Source organism: Xenia sp. Carnegie-2017, unplaced genomic scaffold (genome assembly GCF_021976095.1).
Source record: "Xenia sp. Carnegie-2017 unplaced genomic scaffold, XeniaSp_v1 HiC_scaffold_2, whole genome shotgun sequence".
NCBI lineage: Eukaryota > Metazoa > Cnidaria > Anthozoa > Malacalcyonacea > Xeniidae > Xenia > Xenia sp. Carnegie-2017.
The window spans coordinates 552,418-565,136 of NW_025813482.1; the positions used below are offsets into that span (position 1 = coordinate 552,418).

The 12,719-nt window shown below is 32.0% G+C and overlaps 2 protein-coding genes and 1 long non-coding RNA gene across 3 annotated transcripts; 1 reads left to right on the top strand and 2 right to left on the bottom strand.

Annotated features, from left to right (window-relative positions):
* Positions 1-1,490: 1,490 nt before the first annotated feature.
* On the bottom strand, positions 1,491-4,646 carry LOC124440616 (homeobox protein Hox-D3-like). Its single transcript, XM_046991020.1, has 2 exons — positions 4,254-4,646; positions 1,491-2,101 (listed from the first exon to the last, which is right to left on the bottom strand). The coding sequence occupies exons 1-2, from the start codon at positions 4,603-4,605 to the stop codon at positions 1,740-1,742; spliced, it is 714 nt and encodes a 237-aa protein (XP_046846976.1). The 5' UTR covers positions 4,606-4,646; the 3' UTR covers positions 1,491-1,739.
* A 1,911-nt stretch (positions 4,647-6,557) lies between these two features.
* LOC124440669 (homeobox protein Hox-B4-like) lies at positions 6,558-12,719 on the bottom strand. Its single transcript, XM_046991082.1, has 2 exons — positions 12,171-12,719; positions 6,558-7,558 (listed from the first exon to the last, which is right to left on the bottom strand). The coding sequence occupies exons 1-2, from the start codon at positions 12,493-12,495 to the stop codon at positions 7,278-7,280; spliced, it is 606 nt and encodes a 201-aa protein (XP_046847038.1). The 5' UTR covers positions 12,496-12,719; the 3' UTR covers positions 6,558-7,277.
* On the top strand, positions 7,494-11,099 carry LOC124440670. The gene is made up of 4 exons (XR_006946714.1): positions 7,494-7,655; positions 7,852-7,913; positions 9,131-9,889; positions 11,025-11,099. It is a non-coding gene; the product is annotated as an uncharacterized LOC124440670 (long non-coding RNA).

The window sequence follows — 12,719 nt, forward strand, 5'->3', positions numbered from 1 at the left end:
AAGATGCATTATTTTGGTATTGTATGTGTTTTATTTACAAATTGACCAATATCCCTCTTCAATAAATTGACATGTTTATTATTATATGATTCTTGAAGATCACTGATGCTTCAAATTGCATTTATATGACACTTGTGAAAGCATAAATTCCAGACGGTATTTCTATACGTTTTGGTCTCTGTAAAATAAGCCCTTCGTCATACTCGTTCCCAGATCCTATGAATAAATTGCGGTCACACGTGTCTGGCTAAATTTCCACTAGAGTTATCTTCACACGTGCACGCATAATCCTTGATAAATTAATATCAGGAAAAAACTCTCCAACATAGACTTAATTCAACACTTAATAAAATTGCTTCAATCCGTTTGTTTACATAAAATGGTTTCTTTAATTCGTTAAGAGTATTGAAAAAACACATATTATTTTAGTTCAATTAAGTAGCAACCAAAAAACCATGCCTAATTCAATTAATATCTTTAATGGTAATATCGTAAAAAATGTGTTGGCGGGCAGACTGCAATTTACACACTTTAGCAAAATATCCTAAAGGTTAATCTAGGCAATAATCCAGTATTTTGTCTGTATGCTAAAAGCAGCATACACAACTATTTTTGACAAGAGGATTATAAGGCGTATAATCGTTCAACAACACTAATAGAAAATATTCATCTCTGATAGTGGTATCAATTGATTGATTTGACGTAAAAGTTCTCTATCATGCTATAAATAAGTGTTTTAACTATTAATGCAATCTTCACAACTTATATTTTTGGAAACCTGCTTCTGTTACCTATTTCATCTTAAAATAGCTTTCAAAAAAAAAGAATTAACTTGCTGATGTTAAATTTTCATGTAAAATTAAAAATTTCTCGGTTTTTACAATGCTTTCTTCCACAGTGCTTGAAATACTTTCTGCAATTGTGATATATAGATTACTTTCATATATTATGTTGATATAGAGTGATAAAATGATGTAAATTGTTTATAATTTTTTATTTATATTCGGCTTGCGATACATTCTCCCCATTCTTCAACAGTGTTCAAATTTATACAACGCCAAACAATTCATTTAGTATTAAAAACAGCATCACCTTAATACTGTTTGATCAGGAAATCACATTCATTTAACCTCTGTTAACACATTCTCAGGAAGAATGTGTACCATGCAATAAATTTTTATGAATTAATTCACATTGATTTATTTCACACCAAAATTATGCAATTTTTTCTATTCAAAGCTTACAAATATAGATGCTGCATGTAATTTTTAAGAATCTATTGCTAAGAATATTTTTTATCCGTATATGTACCACATTCTGGTGGTTTTAGAAATTGAAATTGGAAAAAGTATTGAATAAAATTTCGATAAACTTCATCATGTGGTGTCGTTTCAGTTGTATCATGGAAAAATTCTTGCACATAATTCCAGTCCTTTGTTGTCTTTCTCTAACTATCTATAGCATTGATGAAATATCATTCAAATATAAACTAAATTTGGAATATCAATTTATTTAAGTTAGGCCCTGAGGGGGTGATTAAAAATAATAATTGCATTCTAGAATTACTGGAATCTGAATTGGGAAAGCTTTGCATCTGTAAAGTTCACCTCTTACAAACTTTTTATAATAAGATAGTTTAATAAGGTTAATGCTTATCGAGCTTTGCATTAGATATTTCCTTATCATTGTTTACTTTTAACAAATCACTAATTATAAAATGACTTGTATTAATTCTTGAGTCATCGTAACGTAGAGTAAGCTGTAAAACCAGGCAGTGGAAATGGTTGAAAAGTTGACAATTGTTTCATAATTGAAGGTGTTGTTCTATCTTGATTAAAGTGTTTATTTGAATGAATGAAGAAATTATTCTTTTGCTGTTCTTCCTTCTCTTCTTTAATTTTTTCGTCTTTTTTCAGTTTCATTCTTCGGTTCTGGAACCAAACTTTCACTTGTTTCTCTGACAGTTTTAACGAGTTTGCTATCTCGATTCTTCTAGGTCGACATAAATAACGGTTAAAATGAAACTCCTTTTCCAATTCTAATATTTGTGAGTTGCTATAAGCTTTACGTTTTCGTGATGAATCGACGAATAGTTCAGCATCTAAAGAAGAATTGAAAGTTATAAACCACTGGTTAATGTAATCTCAAAATAGAAATTCTGGGTTACTTTACACATGTCCATAAAATCTTCTCCCTGCTGGGTTTCTCAAGATATTTTTATCAGAATGTCTTTGGCAATTTGCCTCAATAGAGGAGAAAAATTTCCACACAGCAAGTTCACATACTCGACATAATATGTGTGATATCTGCTGTCTGCTATTTATATTGCCACATATCACATTTAGGTAATAGCTTCATAGACATACCAACAAAAGTTCTCCTTTCTTTATGGATTAAAATCATCAAATCGAGTCTTTTGCTGATTATTAATAAATCAAAGAAATTTTTGGGTACATAACGGGTGACAAAAATATTCAATTGCAATCAAATTTATAATTGTTCCTGATAACGCAGCAATATATTACAATGGAAATTACTTTCAAAGCAGTGAGTTTGTTTACATAACCCATCATATTAATAACATCATATGAGTTTGAATCACTTTTCACATTAGAAATACCTTTGAACTGTGCAGACACAGCACAAAAAAGCTTTAAACGTACTTTTCTTGAAGCTATATATTGCTGAGTTTTCACAATTTGTACAACAATATTTTCTGCTTATAGCTTTGAACTGAAATGGTGTTTTTATCGCGTTTGCTTAGTTCTTTTAAGCCCCATGTTTTATTGGATTGACTGTAAAGTTCATATTGTACGGTAATTGTTATTTGGAAGTCTTCGAATCCAACCAGTCCACTTTTGACATGTTCCTAGTACATTTGTGCATTATGTTTAAACCACGCATGAAGATTTTCAGGAAATTGGTACATATACTTATTATCCTTTAATTTACGATTATATTGAAGCCATAAATGATGATCTTAAATGTGCAATGGAGAAAGTAAAAATTACCTTAAAATGTACGTGATATTTTTATTTCGACGAGATGAATGCCTTGTGAAGTGATTTCCTACCCAAAACGTTCATTTTCAATTTCAGACACACTTCACTATGTATAGAAAACTATTGTCAATTTCATGTCAACTTAAAGCATTATTATGAATGTTCCTTTACGATTAGTAAGCTATAGAAGAATGCACAATCACCTTGTTTAAGTTTATATAGGCTTATAAACAGTAAACAAGCTATAGTGTAGACAATTCATCCTCGTCAATATATTTATTTGTGTTCCATCGTGTGTTGAGATTAGTGAATATGCTAAATGCGCGTCATATTGCTCAACAACAGCAATGTGTCATAAACGGGCGAATTTTTACACCATCCAAGGAAATTGCTTAATTGAGAAACATTTTTGATAGGAAAAGCTATGGGCATATGGCCTGGATAAAAATGGATGGTTTTTTCAACAATAAAGAGCAATCAAAGTAGGGACGCGTAGGGTAAATAGACTATTCATCTGAATGGATTTTGCTCAAAGACTAATATCGTGATTCTGTGATTTATTTTTCTGTATTATGGCGACATAAACTATTATTGAGGAAATGAGAACAATGAACCCACTCATTATATTTAACAGACTATACTTTGGCTACAAGTGAATTTTCACGGCTTTCATTTTGTTATTTGCGTCAACACAATCTAACAGTTAATTTATAGTGAAGCAAATATTTTCGAAGGAGATAGTTTCTCCAGCAATGTTTTCATGTACTCTATTGCAGTGTACACTTTTCTTAATCCAGTCTGTGAAAATACGTCAAAGCTATTCTCAAATTTGTTAAGTGTTTTCAATGTATAATGGTTATTTTGGTTTGTATCTGTTTATACATGGCTGCCTTTTCACAAAGAGACTGAATTTTGTGAATAAAAGTACGCGTTTAGTATATGGCCCACCCTTAAAATACATACGGATGCTCTCTATATTCTGATTTATAGACTGTTCAAAAACATACATTTATTGTGCATATAATATATGTTTGAGAGAATAATCGGGTTCGATGAATGCTAAGTATAACTGTTTATAAAAATATTTGAATCGGGTAACAAATCTCAACTAAGTTTGAAATAAAGAAATTATTATCAAGATTGTAAAATATGCCGGCAAAAGCAACGATATCGATTCTTAACGCTTGCAAGGCATTAGCTAAAACAAAAAAACATCATATTATGGGTGTAGTTTTGTTCGTTAGCGCCTACCTTCGCTATTTTCGTCTTCTTGTCCGTTCTTCCCTCGTTTTTTCTTCATCCATGAATATACCTGGTTTGTACTTATCCCATTTGTTGTTGCTTGCTCATTACCTCGTATTTCTTGACTCCCGTTTCCACTGTTTAAGAGCGCTTCAGAATCAGCGCTTGTATTCGAAAATGACCATAAACTTGCTGGTCGCGGAATGGTGTTATAACCATTGGTGGAAAGAACGGGAATAATCGGCTGTATCAAACTACATGCGTTTCTTGTTAGGCCTGTGTCGACATGCTGTGATGAGTGGCTCTGCTCGACATCAATGGAATGAAAATACAAATTAGTGGGAAGGTTAACGTTGTTCATGTTTGGCGTTTTATGATTTATTTCAAATACGACACATGAAATGCAAAACGTCAGAAGAAACTGTACGTTAATTGCAATCCGATCGCACGTGATTGATTTCAACCAATGAAAGACAAATACAACCAAGTCTCCCGTCAATTTTGGAAGATTTATGACATAATTTCACACTGTTAACATCTTTGTCGTGATTTATTTTCAAATTCAAGATATTGTCTAATTTCAGACGTTTATAGTTGTCAATGTTTGCCAAAAAATGAGCCTAATTCAGTTACTTTATATAGAAATGAAGTTGACCAACAATAACTGGAACAAAGATAATTGTATTTTGTTGTTTTAGTCCATCATTGCAGCATGTCTGTTTGTGTTGTATTAAATTAGAAAGAATGCTTCTCACTTTTTTGAAGTTTATATTGCAACTGACAAGAAAAAATCCTTCCAAAGTGTAGAAAACGTGTAAAACTGTTGGGATTAACGCGCCTTCTGGCGCCACCAAGGAGTTACGCTTTAATCAATCAAGTGACCTGAGATTTCATGTCTCCTCTTCAAAGAGTGAATGAAGTGAAAATCGCAGCGAGGAAACCAATTTAATCGTTATGTTGAACAATAATCTCGCTTGTATACGGTTCAACCAATATAAATAACTTTATTGTTGTAGAACTAGATAAATTGTATCTCTCGAGACTTAGATAAGTATAGATTAATTTTGAACGTATTTCGCTAAATCATGTAAGATTCTACATAAACAGGCTTGCATATAATACTGTGAATTTACGTGGCGCCAGTCTGAAGGCAATATAGACTTCTAAATTCATCGCAACGGAGGGCATAAATCAAATTTGACATTGGTATGCACCTTGTGTAAGGTTCTATGGCACCGAGAACTCATGTTATAGTTGTAAAGTGGGCAGCTATATCTCATTTTTGACAGCTACGCCAGCCGCTCAAACAATTATCGCCATCCCATGATTTATGATCCTTTTTTTCCTCACGATATTCTTTTGGAAAAATGCGTTCCAGATTTTGTTGTTTCCATAAATATACAATGGAAAATGTACCTTGATGACATTAATACCTCATGCAAACATCTGTTGCATTTTCCAATGATTTATACCCTTTTAATCGTATAGCTATAGTAGAAATATAAACGCAATTACTTTGAACCTGAGTATAATGCACCAAACTCTAAAATGAAAGCATCATCAAATGAAACACCCAAATCATTGCCAAACGTAAGTAATTTAATTTTTTTCAGATGTTTCTTTACATGAGTATCAGCTAATATAATATACTGGCTGGATGTATGAAAAAAATTATCATATGAAAAGTACAATTGATGAACTCTTTTGGATATTTTATTCAAAATATTTACCGAGGCCCGAGTTATTGGCTTTTAACTGCTGACACAGCATGCTGGCGGACAGCACTGAGTTGAGACAACCATACCAATAAGTTAGCCTGTATATTGTATTTTTGCTTGATCTTCAAAGTCATTATTTATGTTTTTTCTTTGATTCCGCTCGAGATAATTCGGTGAAAACAAAAGATGTTTTGTTTCTTCAAGTGGGTATTAATGCTGATTTTTGTGCAACGTTACTCGTCACAGTTTATCGTAAAAAGTACCGTATTTTTTGGCTTCCGACAATTAAAGTCGTTTTACAAATTACAATTGTTGAATAGGAAAGCCTGAGATGTGACATATAGGTAAAGACGAACGAACTACGATACATGAATTCTAGGCTTACACTAAGTAGTTACTTTGAATTAGCTAACCAGGTTTTGTAAATTTTTACTCAATGCTTAATTTTACTGATTTTACTATCGATAGAGCTTTTTATATAGTATGTATTCAAACATGGTAATTGTAACTTTTTTAAAGTGCTAAGAAAAAACTAGAATAAAACTTTTTGTCAATTTTATTTGACATGTTTTAGAAAAATTCCACATCAAATAGGTAGGAGTTTTAAACTTGTAATTTTATTACGACACTCAATTCTTGTAGTACAAATGTACAATGCGTTTTCACAGCAGTTATCTAAGACCACATTCGACTCACTAATAAAATGTATTTATTGATTTATCTTAGGTGATTGTTCTAATATTAGCTAATATACATTACACATGTAAGTACATTTAGATTATTCAATAAAGGCATTCGTGTCTTTCATATCTTTATTTTACCCGCAAGACTGATATCTTCTAGTACATAGCCAATTTTCATGACTTATTTGCTGTTTAATGTATAGACATGATGACTGGCGCACATTCTCAAACAACACTATTTTGAGAAAGTGCCATACTTCCGTAAGACTGTCTGACTAGCTACGCGTTAAGCAGGTGCGAAATGTCTAATTTGGCCTAAGATCGTTGACTATTCAAGTCAACATTAAAGGAAAAAGATGCGACTGCCTGTTTACTTCATCACTGGCGAAAGGTCTATCTTCTATATAGCTAAACGTACAAATACGATTATTTATTGCGATTTTTAAGAATGTTTGATTGTGGCAAGTATTTCTTCACAATTAAGGGACGAATCAAATACAAAAGAGCAATTTTTGTCGCAAAAATGACTATATATTACGTGAAGTTTATATGAAACTCTTAACTAGCTAAAAGCAGAAATATATATTATTGTTTTGATAAATCTTACATGACGTATGGGCAACTGTTGAATTTTAACAATTAGTTTCAGTTTGTTTGTTTCTGCTGGAGCTTAGTTTTTTCTTATATTGTATGACCGGATGCTTTGCTTTCTTCCATTTCATGCGGCGGTTTTGAAACCATATTTTGATTTGCTTCTCTGTCAGTCGCAACGAATCTGAAAGCTCCGCTCTGCGTTCTTTTGTGAGGTAACGAGTGTAGTGAAATTCCTTTTCAAGTTCAAGCGTTTGTTGACTGTCGTATATCTTTCTCGTTCGCCTCTTGTATGGTTGCTTTACGTTAAAAGGAATAAGATCTGCAAATGAACAAAAGATGGACAACTGTAACAATCCTTAATTTCCAGCCTTGGTAGATATGTCACACATCTATGAAATTTTCTATATTATTTTTTGGTACTTCATTCTACTTTCCTGAATTAATTCGTGTCCTCTTCTCTTTGTAATAAACACAACGCAGCTTTTAACAAACTATATTGTATTTATTTAAACATGACACATAAGATCAAAACAGAACTGTATTTTAGTTTGAATTTATTTCTCCATATAGGCTGTCGGTTTAAGAATCATTTTTCATAATTCTATAATTTAGTCCTGGCTTGAACAAAGTTCTTAAAATATGTATAGAAGATGGAATACAGCTATGATTTGTAGGTATGAGTTGTATAAACGAAAGTAAGAACGAAACAGAGACAAAATGATTTATCTTGACAATATTTAATTATATGTGTGGATGAACATATTTTTGTTACTCCATTTACAACACTTCCTTTCAATTAAGTCCTCTGTTTCGAGAACAAGAATTTTTTAAGATCTTTCTTTATTTCATTCCCTTCTTTATACAAAATATACCTTTGAATGATTTTTTTTGGAATATATTTATGAATATTTTTTCTATTTTTGGCTCTATATATTGGTCGAGTTCGTGATGGGAAGCATTCATAGTTGCTTTTTCCTAACTTAACAGATCTATATGTAATGCCTTATATTTCATTAACATAAACATTTTGATGAGAATTTTGTAAAACAAAGTGAATCCGGTGTACTATAGTCCTCAATAAAGTCAACCCTCTCTAATAGTCCCTAAGTTTTATTTTTTTATAAGATACGAAAAGAATACACCCTGTTTAGGCTAAATGGAGTATATAATTATAAAGGTACATATATGTAAAGAAAGCACATTTTGAAGGCGTTTTTCAGAATTGAATCTCTAACCATTTTGACAACCCATTCAATATTTGTTGCCTTTTGTGTGCCTGGAATGCCATCACAGTGATCATGCATCTATCGGTGGGATGCAATCAGTATAAATTTTACTTGCTTTTTAAGCATATTTGACTACATCAGTTTTATCATTTCATATATTATATATACCTTTTGTTACATAAATGACTTTTTTTACTTTACCCTGTTTTAAAAATAAGAAATTCCGTCTTTCATCGAAAGAAACAATAACCTTTTAGGGCTCTCTGGGTATTACAGTTTCAAAGACGATCTAGAACCAGAGGCGTAACTGGAACGTTAATTGGGGAGGTGCATATTCATCTATTCCGTTGTGCCCTACTGATTTCTTTTGAAAGTGATTTGAATTTCCAAAGAAATCAGCAGGGCACAACTGAATATATGAATTTACACCACCCCCCCCCCACCCCCCCCCTCAATCAACGTTCTAGTTACGCCTCTGTCTAGAACTTTTGCCGCCTGATCATCTCACCCAAAATGTATTTTAATTTGTTTTGTATTGAACCTGCATGAATGGAATTTTGAAAATTTGATAGTTCATTATAACTTTAAAAGTTGGTAAAAATGGATAAATTTTCCCCTGCGTATGCATTCAAGCACTTATTTATGTTTTAATTGTGTGTTTTTAGTTGATCTACATACGCGGTGATGGACGAATCTTGCTGTTGCATAAACGTCTTCATCACAATGTCAGGAAGCTACATACGTATATTTTTAATTTTCTCATCGTGTTTATACAGAATAAATATTGCAGTTATTTCTATCTCTTAACCTGATTTTTTACCAAATATGTGAACTGGACGGTACCTACTTCAAAGTGTGTGCTGTAATCTGAGGCTTGGATGCCATATATACATAGGCATAGGAATATCGATATTTGTGGGGGTGCTGGAGGAGAAACTAAAATTCATATTTGCAATATATATAGTGTTGAGTTCTTATTATGAAATCTACTGTTTTCAGTGAATTACAACATGCATTCAATCATTCTCCTACGCCTATGCATGTATATATGTGAATATAATGAATGGAACAAAAGGCCAATACAAAAATAAGGATATGAAAAGATAATGCCAATATTGACAGTGTTGTTTTGTGTTAAGTTTGCAAGGTCTTAGTCTAACGTATATTTAGTGCTCCAGGTTGTTGAATCCGAGTAATTTTTATAAAACATGTCCCACGATATTTTTGCCAGTGTTTGTTTGAGTCAAATATAGAAAAGAATGCAGAGAAGTAAGTTTCTTTTGAGTAAATCGACATAGCTGCGAAAGAAATAACTGGGTTATTGACGAGCTTCATCGATCTCTAAGAATGAGTATGAATGAACTTTTTATGAAGATTTCAATCAGTGGCAGATATAATATCCACCAAAATAGATAATGTTGTAGGTAAATTTTTAAATTCAATACGATCAATTGCTATGGATTATTAAATAATAGAATTCTATTATTGCATTGAGTAAGCAGTTGTATCCGATATATATAAACTTTTTCACTTATTTGCTCAATTACATAAACGTGTATTGTGCTCTAACAGAAAAATATTTGATATGATGAAAACCAGAAGATACCATAATTTAATTAAATTTATCAAAATAATAAACAGCTCTACCGTAAAATTTTGCGAAATCAGTTTTTACAGATGTTATTCTATCTAAATACGATTTGCTTTTACCGTAATTTCTATTATACTTTTTCAGTTTTTCTAATAATTTTAATCCGCTATCGCAATAATGAGTCACTTGTCAAAGTGGAATGCTACTAACAAGTCATACAGGTTGTTTAAAGGTCAGAATTTTTTCTAAAATTTGATTCACAAGAGATAAATTAGCTTCCATGTTATTATGTTAATTTTCAAAAATACGACAGTTTGTTGTATTTTTATGTTGTTTTCTGTCTACTTTCAATTTTCTAAGGCGATTCCAAGTAATTCACTGCTTCAAGCTAACCTCGTTAGCCTATGTTTATTGTCAATAAAATCGTTTATTATTTCACCTAGATTTTGATCTAGTTTACCATTCATCCCGTTATTTGTATTTTGAGCTCCACTTTTTCATCTTATATTTGCGCCAACGAGTTGAATCATTTAAACATATATATACACGCTAAGTATACTTTCAGTGTAAAGCATGAATGTACATAATAATTTTCGAGCATTAAACAGAATGCGTAAATGTTGCGTTAGCACGCTCTCCGGAAATCATAAATCATTGGGCGCCAAGAACGATGTATACTTGAAGAACATGGGCGATTGACTACGACAAATAGTAAAAATAAAAGCAATTATTTGGCGATTTTTCATTACTACATATAGCGCACATTGTCATTTAACATATTGGTATACAATTTTTCAACAAGCCTGTCCATGCACCCATTCAACATTGGAAAACTTGTTTTTAGAGATGTGACTAATTAGCATTTTGTGCGTCTTTTGAAAACACCGCGCTCATTATTTCAACGGAATTTGTTGATACTGTTAAGCCACTGGCATTACAATAAAATAATTCTTTGAATTTGATTTTAGATGAAAGAGTTAATTTACTCACCAAAAACGACAAAGGATGGAATAGGGATTGAGATTAAGAATGAACTAAATTTTGATAAAAAAAATTGTAACTTGATTTGAATGATATTCATTGACACCAGTAAAATAAACTTAGGAAGAAAATATCTCTATTGTACTGTGTTATTGTATTATTTTACTGTGTAAAATACGTCATACGATATGACAAATAGACATATGAGAATTGGTTGTTTAGAATCTACATCTTAATTTCTATTTTTCCAAAAAAAATCCTTGACTTGATCTTAGGATCATGAAGAAACTACATTTTTTATACGAGTAGTAGTCATGATCTTATTCCCATGAACAAGAAGAATGTAATATCAAACTCAATTAAAATGCAGAATTGATACAGCGTTGCTGTAGACATAAAATACTGTCGTGATCGTTTCACATATATATTAAATGCTGCAGTAGCTACTAAATATACATTTCAATAACTGACAACCATTGTCGGCATATTGCTTTAAGAATCAATTTTTCAAATGATATGAAAGTGAACGCATTGCGCAAATTCATCGAAGCCCTTAAACCGCAAAATTGTTTTTGTTGCTTTAATTTGCGTCGTAAATGTACGAGATCTAATTTAAAACAAACGATTTCTGTGTGATGATCAGCATTTACACGATTTCACCGGTTAAAAGCTTTCCGTTTTCTATTTAATTGTGATAACAATATCTATTAATATTTTAAAGTATTTGTGTTTATATACATAATTGACCGTGCTCTTTATTTTGAATTTCACTGTAGACTTTCAAATGCCGTCAGAAAATGGCTCCTAAACAACATACGATTGTAGACCTAAGGAGCCATGAATCGTGTTATGTCCATTTACGTTACAAAATAATCCGTTCTTTGATATTATTTGTGAATTTGAAGTAAATTTTAGGTGCTAATGTGAAAATTTGCCAGATTGTCATTTTGTTAAGTGTAAATGGTGTCGCTGTGGTAAAAAAACTAAATCTTTCTTCAGATTAAATGCCATCAAGTTATCTTCATTTTTTGACTTTTGAAACTCTCTTATATTTCAACATAGTATATTTGTGTTTGCCGAAATTAAGTAATACCCGCTCAAGATAAACTAAAAGTATACTTAGCATTAATTACCTTTTCTCGTTCTTTGAAATCGGCAAGAGTTTCTAGTGGGATGACTATCGTCATCATTTGATCCAAGAATTTTTTCAAGTCGTACTTCTCCATCGTTAGATGGCATGCTGTCGTAATTTTTGATGTATGATTTCTCCTTGCTCCACCCTCCATATTGCATCTCTAACTCCGTGATCAGGCTCACTAGTGAAGTTAAAGAGTTTGACGAAACTGTTGTAGCATTTGAAACATTCTCGTATTGATCTCGTATCGCAGGAATAAACGGGTAGCTAGTTTCAACAAACTTTCGATCATAGACCGTCTGACTACACAACTGCCTTTTCATTTTAGACAGTGCAATGTTATTCCTGGCTATCTGTGCCCTGATACAATAGATGGTTTCGTCTCGTCTATCTTGTACACTGTGATAAGCCGTATGATGATTATGATTGGTTAAGATGAACCGGAAAATTTAACACCTCACTTTATGTCGATGTGATGTTGCTTCATATTTTCTCATGTTCTAATTTCAGGGATAATATTTTGACACAAAGACAGCAGAAAATTGCT